This window comes from Peromyscus eremicus, chromosome 9 (assembly GCF_949786415.1).
Source record: "Peromyscus eremicus chromosome 9, PerEre_H2_v1, whole genome shotgun sequence".
NCBI lineage: Eukaryota > Metazoa > Chordata > Mammalia > Rodentia > Cricetidae > Peromyscus > Peromyscus eremicus.
In genome coordinates, this window is record NC_081425.1 from 73,568,010 (window position 1) to 73,590,304 (window position 22,295).

At 42.2% G+C, this 22,295-nt stretch overlaps 1 protein-coding gene and 1 long non-coding RNA gene across 2 annotated transcripts in view; one reads left to right on the forward strand and one right to left on the reverse strand.

The window, feature by feature from the left end:
• Positions 1-3,467: 3,467 nt before the first annotated feature.
• Atg14 (autophagy related 14) overlaps positions 3,468-22,295 on the forward strand; it is a 37,098-nt gene continuing 18,270 nt past the window's right edge. The window contains exons 1-3 of the mRNA XM_059273735.1: positions 3,468-3,698; positions 17,405-17,467; positions 18,809-18,851. Of these exons, the coding sequence (XP_059129718.1) occupies positions 3,478-3,698; positions 17,405-17,467; positions 18,809-18,851 (327 nt within the window). The 5' untranslated portion in view covers positions 3,468-3,477. The remainder of the gene's footprint in view (positions 3,699-17,404; positions 17,468-18,808; positions 18,852-22,295) is intronic.
• On the reverse strand, positions 9,500-21,752 carry LOC131919498 (uncharacterized). The gene is made up of 2 exons (XR_009381270.1): positions 21,483-21,752; positions 9,500-11,197 (listed from the first exon to the last, which is right to left on the reverse strand). It is a non-coding gene; the product is annotated as an uncharacterized LOC131919498 (long non-coding RNA).

Consider the following 22,295-nt stretch of genomic DNA (forward strand, 5'->3'; position numbering starts at 1 on the left):
AAAACCCAGAAAGTTCTTAGCATTGGATCTGAAACATAATAGGCACTCTAATTTTAGCTGTTACTTTAAAAATAGCTGTAAAATAACATCTCAGAATTATAATCTTTGTTAATGTAGGGAGACTAGACCCAGAGGCAGTTTGGTTTTTCCAATCCTATTTCAGTTTGTTTTTTTAAGACTACTTTCTTTCTTTCAAGATTTATTTAATTTAATATGTATACAATGTTCTGCCTGCATGTATGCCTGCAGGCCAGGAGAGGGCACCAGATATCATTATAGTTGGTTGTGAGCCACCATGTGGTTGCTGAGAATTGAACTCAGGACCTCTGGAAGAGCAGCCAGTGTTCTTAACCTCTGAACCATTTCTCCAGGCCCCAAATTATTTTCATACCCAGCACAGCCAACTAGGCTAGTGTTAAATCCCAGTAAATCCAGTTGGCTTTGATGCGCAGAGGTGTGCTGCAGTTGTAGTGATGATCTGAGAGGCCGTGACAACAGCCCTCATATTTAGCCAAAAAGGAATGAAAATGAAGTTTCCATGCTACCCCAGAGGCAATTCACTATGTAAGAAAAGAACATTTGTGTGAAAGTTCCTAGTAGGAGCAACATCTTGTTCTTTGCCAAAGAGACTAACACACAATCCTGAGGTATATTCCACACTTTATAGTCCCAGTGTTAGAATAAAGTTCAAGGAACTTAACTGGACTATCAGAATTTGTTTTTAAACTTCATTAAAAAATGACAACAACAACAAAACCAAACAAACCTCTGCAGTCATGACGAGATGTCATAAGCCCAGGGACATTATTGTGAACTTTTCTCTTTGCAGATGAGAGGGTAGAACTTTCTAGATGGGACATTTCTGGATTTGCTCAGAAAGTATCTCTGCAAAGATTCCTGTTTCCTGGATCTCCTGCAGAGGAAGCCCTGGCCTGATATTGGCTCTTTCACCATAAAGCTGGTAGAAGAGCTGGTGCTCTCTCTGTCAGACGGAGAGCAAGCCCCCTTATAAAAGGCGATACCAATTTCTCCTCACCCACTGGGCATGATGGCACATCCTCAGAATCCCAGCACTGGGGAAGCAGACACACATGCATCTAGTCTGTGTCCACCCTGGGCTCCTCAGCTAGACCATCTCCAAAAACAACAACAACAACAACAACAACAACAACAACAACAAAACAACAGTAATTGAACATGACACGATCTTTTAGCATTAAGAAAATGTTGGCACTGTTCTTGGAGTCCTGAGATCTAAGAAGCATTTGAAAACCTGTGCACCATTCTCAAAGGTTTTAAGAAAGCTTGAGTATATCACTGGGCTCCTCGAATCATTGTGGTTTGGATATGTGCACAGCACAGAAAGAGTGGGTTTCTTCCGCACATTACAGTAGTAGTCACCCATGTTTTCTATCGTCCACCAGCGTCTGTTATTTTTTGTTATTATGCTAATAGGATTGTGGGTTGGTTTTTTTTTTTTTTTTTTTGTGCCGTGTTTTTGAAACAGGGTCTGCTGTGTAGCCCAAAGCACACGTGTGGCTCTGTGTGAACAACCAAACTGAAGAAATGGAAATTTCTTGCTCAAAATGACTCATGTGTTATTTTTTAAAAACAAACAAACAAACAAACAAACTTATTTCAGAATTTGAAATATTTCAGGCCTTGTAAGATTGAGGCATTAAATCAGTGCTTTATTTTTAAACATGGAATGCATTAAAAAGTGTTCTCTGAAGACAGCAATACAGAAATTCCAAGTAACTGCATATCTGGATACTATCTGTAATATCACAGCTCTCAATAGAAATCATTATAATATTTTTCCTTTTGAAATACAGAAGAGACAGTATGCCAACCATTTGGTGACATATATTGTGAAGGTCGCCTTGGGAGAGCCAATGAAATATCCCAAACCTTGAAATGACCATATAAAAGTGTTTATTTTAAAGTCTTAAACTTTCAGGAACCATTCAAGTTTAGGGAAGGCTATTTGGAAAACGATATAGGGGATTTGATTTTTTTTTTTTTTTTACTACTTTTCTAATCCTACCTAGTTGTATTTAAACAGACCCTGGAGAAGGGCCAAAGAGTTCAGACCAAAGATCTAGCTAGGTTGTTGTCACCAACATTTGATGACCAGCATGGGAATGACAGGTAAGGGACTCATGTGATTCAGGCTCTAGGCAGACTTCAGTCCCACAGTGGAGTGTGAGAAAAACATCACCTGGTGCTTAGGAGGTAGCTCTGAGTGCTGGGCTGTGTGACCTGGGGGAGAAAGTCCAGCTGGAGAGAATTCAGAGCTTTCCTTAGTGGACAGCCTGCTGAAGCCATCCTTGAAATCATTGGTCCAGCTGGACCTACAGCCTCACTGCTCTGTTCCCCTCTGGGTCAGAGGCACACCCAACACTCTGATAGAAGCCTCCTCTCTCTGAAGAAACTCGGAATAAATCCTAGCTAATGAGCTCAAATTCTGTGAGAGCATGGCCCAGGGGGTAGGGAATGACAAGACCCATTAGAATACAGTTTCCGGGCTGCGCTGATGTTACTTACATGTCTGTAATCCCTTCTCTCAGGCCACAGCAGGATTGGGACTCCAGGGAAGTGGGGGCTACATAGACAACATTATCTACTAAAACCAGTTTTTAAAAACATACAGCTTTGCCGGGCGGTGGTGGCGCACGCCTTTAATCCCAGCACTCGGGAGGCAGAACCAGGCGGATCTCTGTGAGTTCGAGGCCAGCCTGGACTACAAAGTGAGTTCCAGGAAAGGCGCAAAGCTACACAGAGAAACCCTGTCTCGAAAAACAAAACAAAGCAAAAAAAAAAAAAAACAAAAAAAACAAACAAAAACAAAAAAAAAAACCATACAGCTTTGATTTGCATCTTCAGTTTGGTTTTCACTGATATGTAAAGTGTTCGGCTGCTATGAGAAGCTTTTGATTAACCCTACGGGGTTATGGAGGTACAGCAATTATATCCACGAGCCTGGACAAAGTCAGGCAGAGGAGTTAAGGGATTTTCTTCAAATCCCACAGCTATTAAGGAGGAAGGTGAGTCAAACTTCAGCTAGTTCCAAGATCCAACTCTCTCTCTCAACTTTGCTCCTTGTAGTTTTAGCAAAAACCTAAAGTAATCATAGTGAATGAAACGAATTCCCTTCTTGTGTTCCCGCGCCTTTTACAGAGCATGCTTGGGACATCCATTACTATATTTTGCTTAACGTACTGGCGTTGCACAGCTCCACTCAGCGGGCCCAACTGCGCAGCCGCCTCGGAGGGCACGGAGGAAGACCCGGGGATCGCGCGTCCCCGACAGTCGGCCTCCGGCTCCGGTCCCTGGGCCCCTGGGCCCCGCCCCTGCCCTCCAGACCCCCGCCCCAGACTCTAGACTCCGCCCCGGCCCCTAGGCCCCGCCCCCGCGCCCAGGATGCACCTGGATGAAAACAAAATCCCACGTGACTGGCCCTGCGCTCAGACCATCATGGCGTCTCCCAGTGGGAAGGGATCCTGGACGCCCGAGGCTCCTGGCTTCGGGCCGCGGGCGCTAGCTCGGGACCTGGTGGACTCGGTGGACGACGCCGAGGGATTGTACGTGGCGGTCGAGCGGTGTCCGCTGTGCAACACCACTCGCCGGCGGTTGACTTGCGCCAAGTGCGTCCAGAGCGGTGATTTCGTCTATTTCGACGGCCGCGACAGGGAGAGGTACGGCGGCCGCCACAGCCCTATTGTTTCTGCCTCTCTGTTTCCTCTGCTTCAGCGACCAGAGGCTGGAGCCTGGACACCCCAGTCCCGGCCCTGGAGTCCGGCGACTGTGGAAGGAGAGAGTGTGGCTGTTCTGCGCCGGCGCTTTGTTGCCACTGGGTAGGGTGGGGGTGGGAGCCAGGTGAGCGAAGCTCGCTGTTCTGCATCACCCACCTGAGAGTTTCTCCACGGCCCTCTTGGGTACTAGGGAAAAGGAAATAGTGTCTTTCTGGAGAAGTCTCTGCTGCTATGTAGAGGAATCCTAGTTCTTTGCTGTACTGCCATTCAGAAGCTTGGCTTAACCTTTTCCCGTCTTCAGACGTCTATACTTTTCTATGGAAGGGACCGATAGAGAGCTTAATTGGTTAGGAGGGAGTGGGGACCTGGTTGTCTGGGTCACAGATGGACCTTGTCAGCCAGCTCTAATGTGTGAACGAGGACTAGGAGGTTGCCTCATCTTCTGTAACCTTAAAGATGATTTTATGTCACTGGGGATTTGGGGATGTGTTTTGAGTTGCAGGCTTTTAGTTAAGAGTTTAGTAAAATATTTTGTCTTTCTTCTGAATTAAGAAAATTGAAAAATGAATACTTACAGTCTTTGTCTCCTAACTTTTGTTTCAACAATGAGTTTCGATGATAGTAAAACAGAATTTTTGTTTGGTTTGTTTGTTTTGGAGAGTGTCTCACTATGTAGCTTTGGCTCTTATGGAACTTACTAATATAGACCAGCCTAGCTCGCAGCGATCTGCCTGACTCTGCCTCCCAAGTGCTGAGATTAAAGACATGTGCCCCTGTGTCTGAATAAGACAGGTAATTTTTTTTTAACATTAAAGTTGAAGAATTTATTTCTTTACAGCAACCACACAAGTTATCCCTAACTGACTACTGAGGAAACTTGTACACGTAGTAAGAGCCTTGCCCTGGGGTCACACAGAACCAAACCCAAACATCCTGGATCCATATACCTATGCATTTAGCTGCTACACTATATACCATGTAGATTGGGGATGTTTTGAGTTCCCAGTATTCCTGTGATCATGGCTGGGGCTCCTTTTTCTTCTGAAGATAATTGGTGTAACAAAATCTTTTTAGTTCACTGCTGTTTTATGGATGAACTTGATGATTTTAGACTGTGGACTGCTGTCCTAAGTGATAGCTCTAAAAATTAAACCAATTATGTTACAAGGAAACATGGGAATGTCTAGTTGTTGAACCTTATCAAGTATTTAGCATCTACACTTTCCTAGATTTATTCTTGTAATTTTAATACCATCTAGATGCTGAACATGGCCAGTCTTAGATCTCCAACTCAGATCTCTAAATTCCAGAACACAGTGTGCTGCTCAACATCTGTATTTTATTTTTTACCCCTTCTTCACCTGTATTTAAGTTTGTAATAATTACTTCTATTTTTTTTTTTCTTGAGACAGGGTTTCTCTGTGTAGCTTTGGTGCCTGTCCTGGATCTTGCTCTGTAGACCAGGCTGGCCTTGAACTCACAGAGATCCTCCCCGAGTGCTGGGATTAAAAGCATGCGCCACGACCGCCCGGCTTAGTTATCTTTATTTTAACATGACAATCTGAATTCCTAATTTTACATAAATTTTGTTCACATCTCAGTACAGTAAATTGCAATACCATCCTTCCTTTATTCAGGTCAAAAAAGAAAAAAAAAATCCTTCCAATTCTCAGTAAAGCACCATATCTAATCCATCAACAAATTTTGAGTGTTCAAAGCCTGTCCTCAGTCTGAGCCTTTCATCATTATACAGTCTAATCCACTGGAGGATTGTTACTTCCTGAACCCTTCTTGGTAGTGTGACTTACATATAATAGGAGTAATGCCACTCCATTCTTCTGTTCAGATCTTTGTTGGTTTTGTTTTACTCAAAGTGAAAGCTGCAATCTTGAGCCAAAGTCCTGCATATAATTGCCTTGAACTAATCTCTCATCATTTTCTCCCTTACCTGTTAAGCTATACCTTCTTGGCTTCTTTGACAGTCCAAGCACACTTCCACCTCAGAGCCTTTGCAGTTACACACAGACTGCCAAGACCTTTTGTAGTAATCTTTGTGGCTGCCTCCTGTTTCCTTCAGACCTCTGCTTATACATTGAAGATTCTTTTGGACCCTTCAACTAATGACCTCATTCCTACTTAATGTGCTTTATTGTTGTATCACCAGTTAATAACTTACAGTCTGATCCCCTCAGGTGTAGACTCTGAGGGAGTATTGTGTATTTTTTGTGCACAGTTGTATCCTCACATAGCAGATTTAAGAATTCAGTGAATCTAGCCCTCTTTCACAGTCTGTTCCTACAGAACACTTCTGTATTATCTCTCATGACCCACTGGTTACTGAAGTCAAAAATCAGGGAGTTAGTTGTCTTGGACTTCGCTTTTTTCTTTCACGCCTTAGCATCTAAGTCACCACCAGCAGCCAGTCTAATTCAGTCTAACACGAAAGCCTGTCTTGAATCTGTCTGCTTACAGGTCATCACCAGGTCTGTGTAGTCATGTGTAGTCCTTCCTTTTATGCAGACATGACCACCCCTGCTTTTCACCTCTAAAAAAGTAAGCAAGCTCCATGTCAGTCTGTTGCTTAAAACCCTTCTCTTGCTTTCCACTGCATTTAAAATAAAATCTAATCTGTTGCCTTGGCATGTGAATCTCCACGTGATCTGGATACTGTGGATCTCTAACTTTGGCTATAAGGTTGAGTTAAAAAGATGAGCTTAGGATTCATGCTGTCTTGAATCGAATTCAAGTTCCACAACTTGCTATATGATTTTGAGCACATTTCTTTGAAGCTTATTTCATTTTGAAAATGGTTGAGTATCATACTTCATAGGTTTCTGGGAGTGATTTTTAGAACATGCTTTTAAAGTACTTAGTGTGATGTCTAGCATGTAATAGGCGCTAAAAAATAGACTCAGGCCATGGTTGCTCCATAGTCATGAGCCTCCTCAAATTTCACAACCAGACATATCCCTTTATTGTTCTCCATTTAAACATTTTTTTCCTGTTAATAGGTACCTTGTCTTTTGCCTCTGAATTTTTAAATTAGCACACAAAGTAATAGGTTTCCTTAGCATTTTCTTTTCTTTTTCAGACAGGCTCTTACTACATAGCTAGCTCTTGGCTGGTCAGGAATTCACTATTAGACCAGGTTCGTGGTAAACATAGAGATCTGCCTGCTTCTGTCTCCCAAGTTTTAGGACTAAAGGTGTGCACCACCATGCCGAACCCTCTTACAGCATTTTCATACATACTTATTTTTTCTTTCTCTTCCCTTTCCCATGTTCTTGTTCCCTCCCACTTGAACCTTTCTTCTATCAATATTCTTTCTACATTTATCATGTTTGGTTACCTGCCACTTTTTGTGCACAGTTCTCTTCCTAAAGCCTTTTTTTGCCCTACCCTATGAGCTCCTTTCTAGTTTTCTGGTCTCAGCCCACACACACACACACCACACACCACACTATACCACACACACCCCAGAAGCTAGGATATGCATATGAGTGAGATTATGCAGTATTTGTCTTTCTGTGACAATGTTACCTTGTTTAATACTATATTCCATCCATTTTCCTGATAAATTTTATTTATGACCAAATAAAATATCACTATTTTATATGTACTGTGTTTTTATTTGATGGACATCTAGAGCAATCACCTCTGTAGTTAAATGTCACATCCTGATCCTCCTCTGCAAGGCTCTCACTTCTACCATCCCATTTGCTAGCCCATCCCTTGGTGCATGTTGTGGTGATGTAATGCCTCCTCCATGTGTAATGTTATTTGAGTAAAATGCCAGCACCCCAAATGCTTTCCATGAAGGCACAGCTTCTTCTTCTGTTTTTTTTTGGGGTGGGGTGGGGTGGGGTGGGATGGGAGTTATTTGCTTTTTCAAGACAGGGTTTCTCTGTGTAGCTTTGGCTGTCTTGGAACTCACTGTGTACACCAGACTGGCCTCGAACACACAGAGGTCCACCTGCCTCTGCCTCCTGAGTGCTGGGACTAAAGGTGTGCGCCACCGCTGCCCAGCTAGGTGCAACTTCTCGTTCCATCACATCATCAGCTCAGTGGCAGGGTGTAGCACATAGGCATGGCCGAGGTGATCCCGATTTTAAAACAGTCCTGGAAATGTGGCTGTGTGGTAGAATGTTTGCCTGGTACGTGTGAAGCCTTCCTTTGACCCCTAGGATTTTAAACTAGCGAGCACAGTCTTACATAGGAATTCTTGGCTAACTCTGAGTATTAAGTTTTCTGAAGAGGGGTGTGTTTATAGTGGATTTCTTTTCCTGACTAAGCAGAAAAATGAAGAGCAAGTGCCTCAGTCTCTTATCCTTTACAGGACTGCTACAGTGGTCTATTGGCCAGCTTCCCTTCACTCTCACCCTTCCCTTTCTTGAGCTCTGTGCCTTCAGAAGCAGTTTGTCAGTCTTCCTGTTTCCAGATCATTACCCAATGTCTAACAGGATAAAAGACTCTCTTGAGAGCCAGGACCAACTGTCCTGGTAGCCAGGTGCCTTTTAGGTATTCTTGTTGGATTCTAGTACATGTATCAGCTACCCTGGCAAGTTGTTGAGGAGAAAGGCTGGCCTGTTCTCCAGGATTTGACTGATTGTAGCAGGCCTCAAACCTAGAGTAAAGGTTACTTGTGCTACTGTCTTCATTATCTGTAAATAATTCTGTATTCTGCGCCTGCCTTTAGTCTCCTTTTCTTTTGAACTTCATGAAAAGCCTCTCACTGACTGTGGATCCACTTGGAAATAAAATCTGGTACAGTTAAGCCCTCATAGTACAGTTAAGCCCTTGTTTAACCTAGACCAGCTGAATATGTGGGGGGTTAGCAGTTTGGCAGTTAGGGAAAATTAGATAATAAAGTTGTAAATCTCACAATAATTAGGTCATTTGAAAGAAATATGTGGGAGTTGGGGATTTAGCTCAGTGGTAGAGCGCTTGCCTAGCAAGCACAAGCCCTGGGTTCGGTCCTCAGCTCTGAAAAAAAGAAATATGTGTCATTTTGTTTTGGTCTCAGGGAGATGACCTGGAACTACTCCCCGTCTTAGCCTGCCAAGTGCTGAGATTCTGAGGTTATATACACTAACCATCAAACCCAGCTAACATGTCTTTAGATACTATTGGAGATGGTGTGACTTTGACAGACATGGAAACATTCCTTTTTGATTGTCCAGGATAATGTTGGTCTCACCTCTGCCTTGTCTGTCTAAAGCAACACCTGTTTTAGTCTCCGCCTTTTCACCCACCCTTTAGCTTGCACATTCCCATAAGGAATGAAGAGGACCATGTATCTTCTTTACCACTCCTGTGATAGGAAGCACTTCCCCCAGCAAAGTCTTCTCTGCATCTTGTGCTGCTGGGTGTTTATGCTTTTTTAACAGGAGCCTAATTTTTCTGGATTATGCGCTTATCTAATTCCCAAAATAGCACTGTTATGCAATAGAAAACTGACAGGTTGAGTAATGTTTTTCCTCAAATCTGGGGAGCACTTGTTGATCATTTCTCAGTAGATCGACTGGGCGTAGGAATGTGATCTGGGCAGTTGGGGTCTGCCCGCTAGGTTAGGAGGCAGTAGTCTCCTAGTGGGGAGTAGAGAAAGACCTGTTTTCTGGCCATATGGTGAGGCTTTAGAAGTACATTTTTAGGAATGATGCTGTGTTACCTTCACTGATGACTTAGAAATACATGGTTGCATTTTTTGTCCAGAAGCAGAAATACAGGGACTACCCAAATTGAGCTGGATTAAAGGGTGAGGAAAAGTTGAGATGTTACCATAGATTTCAAGGGAAAGTCATGCCCAAAATGCATTTAGGATACCTCTGTTCTTTCACCAGTATCTTCTTGGTTGTCCATCTATCTCTGTCCCGTGGAAATAGTTTCTGGGGTGTCAGATGACTGGCTGGCAGGAAGGAGTCTGTGTTTGCTAAGACTTTTCTTTAAATATTATAATTTTTTGCATGTTTTCTGCACCATGTGCATGCCTGCTGACCTCAAGTCAGAAAAAGGTGTCAGATCCCCCGGAGCTGTAGTAATGAAGATTGTGAGCAACTGTATGGGTGCTGGGACTCAAACCCAGGTCATCGGAGGAGCATCTCTGAAACAGCTCTTCTGGCCTGCTAACGTTTTGTTGTGGTTGTTGTTGTTGTTGGATGTGGATAACTGCAGTCAGTATTGTAGAGATTCAGTTACAAGAAAACTTAACAAGTCACTTGTTTATAATGGGAAAACATCTCTTTTGTCTTGAGAGGGCAGTACTGCAGGCAGCTGAAGCAAGTTTATCAATCTTTCTATTGCATGTATGTCCTTCCAGAATCCCTCAGTTCCTAGCCCACACAGCTTTTTAATGTATTCCATCAACAGATACAGATTGGCAAGAGAACACATCTTTTGTTTTCAGTAAGTATCATGACACCTTTTAGAACGTATAAAAGGCTTTTTCATTTATTATCACTGTTTTTCCCCTACTACACACTCTCAAATTATGAACTTGTTTGAAAGATGAGTAGGAAATGGAGGCTCAGAGTTGGTGGCTGACTTGATCCTGGGCTGTACTGTTTCTCCAGTTCACTTCCACATCTGAACTGTTTCCTGTGTGTACATGAACGTGTAAAACAGGAAAGAAAAACCTTTGATTTTATTAGATAGATTTCAGATGTATCTAAAAGGACCATATACATTTTAATGAGTTATGCAAAGGTTGGCGTCAAGCCTGAAGAGCCAGCACCTCTGGCTTGTCTGCCTGCCACTGTGTGAAGATCCCTGGTGAGCAGGGCTCCTCTCACCTCCAGCTGCTCCTTTGCCATAGTCCAGTACTCCCCAGGCCCAACATTCTCTCTAACTGCCAAGATTTCTGCACTGTTTTCAAAGCCTGCCATAATCAAGTCTCTTTAAAGCACAAGTGGTATTTAACAGTTCATGGAAAAGAAACTGATTTTTAAGCTAGTCCTGGGGCTTGCTGTTTGCTGTTGATACGGAAGGTTCTGAGTTGATGTGGTGATGCCATTAGGACGTTTAGTGCTTCCCTGGGGATGGCAGAGCAGTGCTGGCATAGCTCTGAGGGTGAGGTTTTCCTTTAGAAATTGCCAGAGAGGAGACAGTGCTTTAGGGGTCAAGACTACAGGACTGTCGGAGACTTTAGTGGGTGTTTTAGACAGTGTTGGTCTCCTCCTGCTTGGAGCCAGGTGAGAGCACCCAGCTCCAGTGTAGTCCGGAATCTCACAGCTGAACATCTCAGTGCTGCTAGTAATCGAAGTCTTCTTGCACCGTGCTTGGGAGTGCCGTGAGGCTGAGCTTCCTTGCAGTGAGCACTGTGACTTGGGTCTAGGAAGATCACTTCAGTGGGTCCTCCACCTGGAGATAACGCCATGACAGCCTGCTCTCACACACAAGAGGAAGCAGCATTCAAGTCTTTTGAATCATTGTACATGAATGGGCACCTTTTAAAAAAGAAAATTAACTATAAATACAGCATTTGAACATAAAAGCTCTTGAGCTGAAACATTGATATATAACTCTCACAGCCCCACAACAGGGCTACTTTTGTGAGGTATAGTCTTTAATATTTTACTTTTCATGCCAAAATGAGACCACACAACACATGCTGTTTTGCAGATCTTAATTTTTTTGAACTTAATAACAACTGTCATGTTAATGCATGGACTATTAATTACTTCTTTATAACTATAAACATTTTAAAAATCCAACGTTAAAATCTCTCCCTATTTTTATTTACTATCTGCACAACAAAAAGGAATTTTCCTATGTTACTTACCAACGGATGTCTTAATTCAGAGTTAGCTGAGGGAAGTGACTTACTACTTCTGTGTTTGCAGAAGCAGCAAGTGTGAGGAGTGGCTCATCCTAGCTCTGTGATCCCTGAGTCTCCACATGATTCTGTACTTCGGTCTAATTCAGAAGGAGATGTGGAATCACCCAGTCCGACGACGTTGTGTGCAGAGTGTCTGAGCATGATGCTTTGGGTTTCTCTTTTGTCCTCTGGGCAGGTGCTACAGAAGTGTACCCATCATCTGTGAGTGATGGCACCGAGCACTGCTCTGCTCTGTTGTCCTGACTACTCTGTTTCCTCTACGATGTTCTGTTGTAGAGGGACAGAACTTTCCCAATAAGACCATGCCTTTTGCACATTCTGTCCCCTCTTGTCTTGACTTCAAGTGAGAAGGGCTAGGGCTTAACTCACCATATAGTGTGTGCTAGGTATTTACGAGGCTCTCTGTTCCATTTCCAACATGAAAGAAGAAACAAAAAATTAAAAGAAACTTTGATGGCTAGTAATCGTTTAACTGTTACCATGTTAGATCACAGTTTAAGAAATATTTATCGCTTATTGCTTATGAGCATTGGTTGCTCTTCTAGAAGATCCAGGCTTGATTTCCAGCACCACATGGTAGCTCACAACCTAGCTCCAGTTCCAGAGGCCCTCTGCTGGATTTCCCTGGGGACTGCATGCACAGGGTATACAGACATGCATGCAGGCAAAACAGCCATATGCATTAAAAAAAAAAAAAAATTAAGAGAATTTTTAAAAGAAACATTTAGTTCTTTAGCTATCTCTAAGTCTGTAATTAGCCCTGTTGTGCCCCTCCCTTCTCAGCAAAGCTTTGGTAATATGCTGAGAGGTTGCTCTGCTCTCTGACTTGCCTTAGATGTCTCACTGCCTTATTTCTGGAGCCGAAAGTTGTCATGAAGGCCTCTACCACGTGTGTTGAAATTAGGGATGAGGAAAGTTCCTTCCTGTTGACCAGAAAGCATTAACTCTCACTCCTCTTCCCCCAGTTTAAGGAACCTAGAGAGTGTAATTGCTCAAAGAAGCTAAGGAATTTGGAGGAATCATGTGGGTGTGTGTATAGTGTGCGTCAACCTCAAAAGGGAAGCATGAGTAATTTTAATTATTGAATAGTATATGACACCCCCCCCCCCCCCCCGTGTTAAAGGGAAATGATTAGGATTAAGAGCACTGCTGCTCTTGCTTAGGACCCCTGTTCTGTTCCAGCGCTACATGTTGAATCACAAACTGCCTGTAATTCCAGTTCTGGGGATCCAGTGTGCTCTTCTAGAAGAGAGAGTGTGTGTGTGTGTGTACATATGCAGGTATCGTTTGTGGTCATATGTGCAAGATATTTCTGACTGTAAAATATTTTAATGTTAGCCCAGTGGTGGTGGTGGCAGTGGTGGCGGCGGCGGCAGTGGCGGTGGCGCACGCCTTTAATCCAAGCACTCGTGAGACAGAGCCAGGCGGATCTCTGTGAGTTCGAGGCCAGCCTGGTCTACAGAGTGAGATCCAGGACAGCCAGGGCTACACAGAGAAACCCTGTCTCGAAAAAACAAAAAAACCCAAAAAATTACTATTTATGGCAGCATGGTATCATTTAAACTTCCTATTGGACATTAAAATTGTTCCTAACATTTTGCTACTATAACTGACTATAGTTGAATCTTCAGATGTAAATCTTTACTCATTTCTAGTTTGGTTCCTTAGTTGTTTGAACTGAATTAACTGATTGAGAGATTTAAATATTTTTCAGGCTGTCGGTTGCTTGTTCAAAAGGTTACAGTCTTTTGCCCCTTTGAGGAAAATAAATAAATAAAAAGTTTGTCAGTTGCATATCTGAGACTTCTGTGTTGCGGTAATCCTAGAGTCTAAGTTTAGCCCCAGAATGAGGACAAGGACTTGGGGCAGATTGAAGGTCTTGTCATTTTCCTAAAGGTACTTGGCCTAGAACACGGTAAGTGCTCAGTGTTGCTCACTGCTAATTGTCCCTAGTACTGAATTAACAATACAGGTAGATCATGGAGTCTGTGGTTTCTCTGGAAACATGGGACAGATTTATGTGACTGGTCTGACATGAAGGTAGATGTACTCACTTGCCCACAATTGCGACTGGGGATCAGTGGAATTAGGAGCTTCTCCTAATCAGTGCCCCTTACAGCAGTTACAGTCCTGTCTTAGCTGGCTGCCTTGTCGGTTAAAAGTCATTGGCATTGGACAAAGTAATTTTTCACATAGCAGAATTTCCTTTGCCTGTAATGTCTGCCCTCCCCTAACAGCTATTTTTCAGTCATCCTCATACCTCATTGTGGAAGGGTATCGCACTCAGGAAGTTGCTGGAGTTCAGAGCTGGCATGACCACATGCCACACTGAGTTCTATGTGAACACCCTCTCCTACTTGACAGTTGATTTGAAAGATTGTTGTGGTGGTTTGAATGAGATTGGCCCCCATATGCTCCTGAATTTGCATGCCTAGTTCCCAGGTGAGGAGCTGTCAGGGTAGGATTAGGAGGTGTGGCCTTGTTGGAGGATGTGTGTCACTAGAGGTGGGCTTTAGGGTTTTAAAAGCCCATGCCAGTGTCTTTCTCTGCCTGCTACCTGAAAATCAGGATGTAGCTCTCAGCTACTTCTCCAGTGTCATGCCTGCTTGTGTGCCACCATGGTGTTCTTGGACTAAGTAAGCCTCTGAAACTGTAAGCAAGTCCCCAATTAAATGCTTTTTCTTTTATGAGTTCCCTTGGTCATGGTGTCTCTTCATAGCAGTAAGACACACATTTTAGTGAGAAAAAGTCACAAAATTGTGGAAGAATTTAAGGAACAACAGTCAATTGAAAGGAATAATTTCTTTTAAAGGAATATACTCTAAAGTGTAAGTAAGGAGGAATGTAGTAAATATCTGACTGAGTCTGAGAATATAGGCCTGTGCTACCACACTTGGCTTTAGAAGTCATTTTTACACCAAGTGTGGTAGTCCACACCTTTAATCCCAGCACTCAGGAGACAGAAACATGGATTTCTTTGAGTTCAGAGCTTGGACCATATAGTGAGTTCAAGTCAAGCCAGGGCTATTCAATGAGACTTTGTCTCAAAAAAATAGGCATTTTTAACTTGGGAGGGAAAACAAAGTTCACTGGCAGATTCACTTTAGAAAACAACAAAAGAGTATGACAGAGTTTTCACAAGCAGTAAGAAAACAGAGTAAGAAAAGCATGATTTCACCATGAGTGAAAGAACAATACCTAATTCTGTGGTAATAATCTTTAAAGGAAACAGATGATAGAAAATGGATGAAGGGTGTTGACAGAGAACAGCAGAAGAACAAGACACCGGCTGGCTCTGAAGATGCCCAGCCTTTGACAGTGAAGTATAGGCAGGTAAACCAGCCAAGACACATGTTCAGAAACTGGGGGAGTCAGAATGGCCCCATCATCTGCTCTTAGGGAGGTGATACATTCGTGAAATGTTCTAGAGGAAATTTTGCATATGAATATTCTTTGACCAGCATCTTGTCTCATTTGTAAGAATTTCTCAGAAAATAAAAAGTATGTAAAGACTGCACTGTGGTGTGCATCTGTCCTGTTACTGGTAGTAGTGAGCCTTTGGGAGCAGCAGTGTTTCTGTCAATAAGGGCTGTGTGAGCAGCTTTATGCTAGCCAGCAATGAAGAATGAGATAGATCTTGGTATGTTTGCAATGGGGAGAGATAACAAGATAATCTGTGACACTAACCAACTTGCAAAACAATGCATAAAATATGAATCCACCCTCCCACACCCTACTTTAAGATAAAAGAGAAACCATTCCGATTTCATTGAGTGTGGTGATTGTTTTTCCTTTCACTTCTTTCTTGGAAACCACATTGAGAAAGCCCAGGATGGTGGCATACATCCATATCTTTGAGCAATGGAGAGGATGTAGAGAATGAATGAGTGTACAGATGAGCAAGTCCTTCCTATCTACCCCAATGTGTTCTTTTAGCACCACCTATTTTGAATTTCTTTCATGAAAGATAACATAATTCATAAAGTATCAGATTGGCTTCTTATTATCTTTGCTGTCATCTGTACACTAAGGTTTTGTTGTTGGTGTGGTTGTTTTTCCCATTACGTTTTCCAAGAAGGCCATGAGACTCTACCAGCATAATATAGACTTTCTGGTTAGATCTGTCTGCTATCTCATTTTTATAGCTCATGAAAGCAAGATTTTATCCTCCATGCCATCTTTCTGGCTCATTTGAGGGCTTTGGGATATAAGTTACTGTTGCCTCTGTTGAGGTCAAAGTAAATTCCACTCTAGTCTCGGTCTCCCCTCCCCAAATCTTATCTTCTAGTCCAGGCTAGATTGGAGCTCATGATCCTCTTGCCTCGGTCTCCTGAATACAGGATTACAGGCATGCACTACCATGTGTATTTTACTGTCCCCTGCAAGGCAGGGAAAGCATGAGGACACACGTGCTGTAGAATAGTATACAGCAGTTCTCAGAACTTGGGATGATGCTTGTTCTATGTTGCAGGCTTGTGGTAAATGTTTGCTTAATTGCTGAGTCTCATGGGTTTGGTTTCTGAACTGCTCCATGCAGTTGCCACCATTATTACTGGATACTGTAGTGCTGTCCAGTGAGGATTTCTATAGTGATGGGGCTATTCTGAGGAGTTATTTAAGTTGTCATGTATAAAGTTACTGCCTTTGCTTATTTGTTTAGTATATGTTGTACATTTTCAGTCCTACATAAGGTCATGATTGGATCATGTTATTCTGTCCATTTAGAGGTAAATACCTAGTATGTGTTAAACATGAGCATTATAGAAATAGTATTTTAGAGAGAGTTATTTATCTGGGTTGATTTTTTTTTTCCAAGATGGTGGTTCTGTTCCATGTTTTTGTTTATGTTGGGATTTCAGGAGATACCCAAAACCTGTTCTTGGACGCCACACCATGTTAGCTGCTATATGCTCATTTCCTAATTGTTTGCATGATGTTAGCTATATTTTCATCCTCAAATCCTAATTGCATAACAAGCCACAGGTATCCAGCAGCTGTGTGTGTCAGGTGGCCACCATACTGAACAACACAGATCAAGAAGATCTGAGAGAGATTATCAGCCACTGTCAACTCACTGACAGTTATATACATTGTACCCAATGACTGTAGAAACATTCTTTCAAATGTACATGGAACTTTCACAGACAGAACAAATATAGATCTTGAAATCTCATGGAGTATAGTCTGTGACTATAACAATATTAAATTAGAAAATAGTAATAAGACTTAATCCCAGTATTTGGGGGAGACAGAGGCAGATGGAGCTCTGTTGTAAGTTCCAGGCCAATCAGGGCTATGTGTGACATACTGTCTCAAAAACTGACCAAACAAAGAATACAATAGTAAGAAGCTACCTAAAAATGGTTACAAATATGGAAACCATGATGACATTTCTAAATAATGATGGGGCAAAAAAGTTTTAAACTAAACAATAATAAAAATACACCTTATCAGAAATTGTGGGCTGCAACTGAAATGATGCTGAGAGGGGACATTTATAATTTCATATTCTATTAAAAAAGGAAGGAAACACCGGGCGGTGGTGGCACACGCCTTTAATCCCAGCACTCGGGAGGCAGAGGTAGGTGGATCTCTGTGAGTTCGAGGCCAGCCCAGACTGTTACAGAGAAACTGTATCTCAAACAAACAAACAAACCCAGCTGTGTGCACACTGTTGTAAAAGTGTTTATTTTCAGGATATGGGTATTTTTCACGGGAGTTTGCAGAAGTGATCAGCTCAGGAATCAGTAGGCGTCTCATTAAACTTGCCAGCGGGAGGGGAGCATGTAAATAAACCAGGATTTTTTTCTTACAGGTTTATTGACAAGAAGGAAAGGCTAAGCCAGCTTAAGAGCAAGCAAGAAGAATTTCAGAAAGAGTGAGTTTTATACTTTAATTTGTAGAGGCTGTCTCTAGCCACTTAGTTTAATCTGTTGTGTGGTGTGCAGATGTGTGAATTGCCAGCTCATTTAGCAGACTATCTTTTGAAGTGTTGGGAAACACCCTGATAACTCAGTAGGTGGAGCATCAGACTTTGAAAGTGTGGAGAAAGGAGGGAAGTGTCTGAGAGAAGCGAAGCAGGGGAGAATAATCAAGTTTCTAGAAAATCTTGGCCCAAGAGCTGGAGTCTTTCCCACAGTAATGACTCGGTATTTGGATAGAGGAGTTGCTCCCTTGGTCCTGCTCAGCTTTGTGAGACCCAAGTTAGCGTTCACAGAGGTGGTTCCCATAGGACCCCACCGCCAATTATATTAATTACACACTGTATGGCCTATGGTTCAAGCTTCTTGCTAGCTCTTTCATCTTAAATTAACCCATTTCTGTTCATCTATATGTTGCCGTGTAGCTGTGGTGTTACCAGTCTGCTGGCATCTTGTTGCTCCTTGGGTGGTGGCTGGCGTCCCCTCTGACTCCACCTTTCTTCTCTTATCTCTCTTGGATTTCCTGCCTGGCTGTAAGCATTCTTGCCATAGGCCAAAACAGCTTTATTTATTAGGCAGTGGGAGCAACACATATTCTAAGCATACAGAAAGACAAACCATAGCATATCACAGAATCTTTTTTTCCCAGAGTACTTCATTCCTGGGACAAATTATGCAGAGGCATTGTCTTTGCCCTTTCTCTGAGAACAAATCATTGTGTTTTAAGATTATGAATTATTTTGTGGCTGTCATTATTATTGGTTATGACTCATAGAAATTACTGATTATGTCTGAGGACCAAAGCTCTTGGTAATGTTACAGGTAAAAAAGAAAGAAATGAGCAATTGTAAGGAATAAAGAATTTGTAAAATAATTTGTTAAGACCCACTTTGATATTTCCAGGTTTTTCCAAGCACCCACCTTAAAAAGTTGATCCATTAGCCAGGCAGTGTGCACCTGTAATGAGAAGGCTGCATTCCAGGCTAGCCTGGGCACATAGCAACAGCCAGTATTGGAAACAGAAGGGAGAGGAAGAGGGGAGAAATGGCTCAGTTTTTATGAGCCCTGGCTGCTCTTCCAGAGGCCTCTGGTTTCCAGCACCACATGACAGCTCCCAAGCGTCTTTAACTCCAGTTTTAGGAGATTGATTTTGATGTCCTTTTTGGGCTTTCTCAGGCACCAGGCATACACATGGAGGCAAAACACCATGAACATAATAATTTTTTAAAGCTTGATTTGTATCTTTTGAGCTTTGTAAAATTTTTACTCAAAGCTCCACCCTGTCTCTTTCCCTACAGAGTACTAAAAGCGATGGAAGGAAAACGGCTAACAGATCAGTTGGTAAGTTCCAAGAAGTGTTTAAGCTAATAGTCTTCATACACGAGGCTACATGTTTCTAAGTTAAGGTAGAACTTAATGATTATTTGACTTAGTTTTTCATCACATTTGACAGTCGGGTGTTTAAGTATATTTGTAGTGTGGCCTTCTAAACTATTACATGGAGATATACCAAATAGGATAGGCGATTAAATTATACAACCATCATAAAGGATAATTATACAAGTTTGCTCTTAGCATAGTAATACAGAACCAAATAGATCATCCGTTTTGCAGAAATTATTCACAATAAACACCTGTGCAGATAAGTTAATGATTACATGTAAAATACTAAAGAATCGGGAAGAGCTGGGCGTGGTGATGTGTGCCTGGAATCCCATACTTGAGCTGAAGGTAGGAGGATTGGGACATGAAGCCAGCTGGGGCTTCTTGCAGCTTAAAACACACAAAAAAGAATATAGTAATGGACTTACATAATTCGGTGTTGGTAGGACCTTTAGAAGCCACAGAAGAAAGTATTCAGCATAGTAAACTAATTTAAAATCTTGTACATTAAACAAAATTAACTCCTGAACTGAGAAGAGGAACACAAACGTGTAAATTAGGGACTTTGACAGGACTCTGACACCTTTATTCCCTGTTGGCAGCAATACACTTGACTTGGGGGTAGTCTGTGGTACTTCCAGAGGACTTGTGTGCTCAGCAAGTTTCTGCTGAGAAATATATATAGACAGAGAGAGGTATGGGTAGCAAACTGTAGCACCACTTCAAAGTTAATAAATGAATGCTCTAGGTTCAGGAGCTGAGAAGAAGCCATGGCCTGTGAAGATGCTTTGGTATTCATGTATTGAGATATCGTAGCAAATCCTGTAATTGTGTCCAATTAGTGTGGCAGTTTGATTTTTTTTTTTTTTTTAAATCTTTTTTTTTTTTTAATTTATTTATTTATTATGTAAACAGCATGTATGACTTCAGGCCAGAAGAGGGCACTAGATCTCATTTCAGATGGTTGTGAGCCACCATGTGGTTGCTGGGAATTGAACTCAGGACCTCTGGAAGAGCAGTCAGTGCTCTTAACCTCTGAGCCATCTCTCCAGCTCCGGCAGTTTGATTTTTAATGATATAAAAAATGTGGTTAGTATACATGTGTCCAAAAGAAACTATGTCTGAGATTAAATTTTTAATGAAAAAAAGGTCAGGGGATATCATTCCTTTGTGTGTGTATTTTAAATATACAAAGGATACATGGTGGTCGGGCATTAGCACTCTGGGTATTCTGGTGGAGGACTGCAGGCTGAGCATTCACGAGGCTCTGGGCTGACTCAGCCTTATACAGGAAGAGCTTGTCCCAGACGAGGAGGACAGACTGCATACAACAGTTACATTTCCTTTTATCTGCTCTATCCTTTTTTTAAAGGATAAGGTATCATGTATAATTTTTATGACACTTAAAGAATATTTATGATGGAAGTGACTCATGCTGTGAATATTATAATTAAGATGTTCGATGAAGAATCTTTAAAAATCCTTATAACATACACACTTTTCTGTAGAATCCTCAGCCTAACTTAGAGATGTACATCGGAAAGGCTAAGGCAAGAGGATCATGAGTTCAAGGCCAGGCTGGATTATAGGATAGTTCTTTCAAGATAAAAATAGGGGCAGGTGTATTAAGGTTCTCTAAAGGAACAGAAATGATAGAACAAATATACATATACTTATGTATGTATGTAGAAGGGGAACTTATTAGTGGCTTACAGGTTGTGGTACAACTAGTCCAGCAATGGCCATCTCCCCACAGAAAATCTAAGAATCTAGTAGTTGCTCAGTCCAGGAGGCTGGATGTGTCAGTTGGTCTTCAGTATATGTTGGAATCCCAAAGAAGTAGGCACTAAAGCCAATGAAAGAATATCTCAGCAGCAGGGTAGATGAACTTGCCAGTGAGAATGAGGGCAAGCAGGCAAAAAGCAAAAGCATTTTTCCATATTCTTCATATAGGCTGCTATGAGGTCGGGTCCAGATTTAGGATGGGTCTTCTAACCTCAAATAATCTAGTTAACTAAATATCCCTCACATATATGCCCAGCTGCTTGGGTTTTGAGTTAATTCCAGATGGAGTCAAGTTGATAGCCAAGAATAGCCATCATAAGTCCACCACCCCTTGTCATCTTGACACACAATTGTATCTGCTTTTGTCCTTCTTAATTTCCGATTGAAAACAATAACCAGGTCATAATTATCCTAACATGATATAAATAGCCCCCACACAACTGCAAACATGTTATATATTTTAGAATAGATGGCAGTGTCACTTAAGGGACATTCTTTTAGTATCTCATAACTTAAATATGATAAGCACTGATATATCTCAATTGATGTTACATTACATGATACAGAAACCAAGGAAAGAAAATATCTGTACAAGCATGTTCTTAACAAAATACAATAGAAACACACATTTCAGTTATAACCCACATTATTGCATCTAGTCAAGTGGCCTTAACAGTTATTTATGACTACCTTCCTCTGCTACCCATTCTGTGTTTCCTCCACCCTCAGCAAGCACCTCAGCAGGTCTTGGCTCTTTTCCTGGAGAGTTACCCACACCTTCATTCCTTAGGGTCTGTGACTTACTTGGATTGAATTGCTGCAGTTTCCCATTGACTTCAATCACAGGACATGGTAGCACCAAGATACAACCTAAAGGATCTCCTGCATTCCATCCTGAAGGATCCCTTGCACCTCCACTCTGGAGAAGCAATCCAATTTCCCCATTGGAATCTGGATCAATCACCCCTCCTAACACTGTTATTCCTTTCTCTTAGCCTGTTGGATTAAGGGCATCAGAAGCCCAAGGTGGCCAGGGAGAAGTCCGAGCTTCCAGTTCAGTGGAATGTTGGTTGTGTCTCCTGGCAGGGGCACTCCCCATTCTGGAACCAGAATTTCTAGGCCAGCAGAACTTAAGTTCATGGGAACAGGAAGCAAAACTTTGGTCACTAGGAGTAAGAGAGGAACCATTCCCTTTCCACCACTTGATTCCTAGACCCTGGATCCTTGCTGTGGGAAAAACTGTGCTGTATATTAGAAGCTGATTCAAAGCACATACCACCTTCTGGAGAGCCCTGCCCCAGCCCTCCGTGCTGCTGCCATATATTCGGCCCTGTAACCGTGCCTTCAAAAGGCCATTCCATCTTTCTATCAGGCCAGCTGCTTCAGGATTGGGGGCAGGGGCATGTTAAGACCAGTGGAGTGGGCAAGACAGCCCAGCAGGTAAAGGACTTGCTGCACGAGTCATGACCCTCATGAGTTCCACATCAGAATCCACATAAAAGCGAGGAGAGGATATGTGCCACAAGAGTTGTCCTCTGATTTCTGTGATCCATTGCTTCCCCCCAGCCCCACGCGCCACCAATATTTAAAAACAAATGAAAATTAAACCAAAACAAA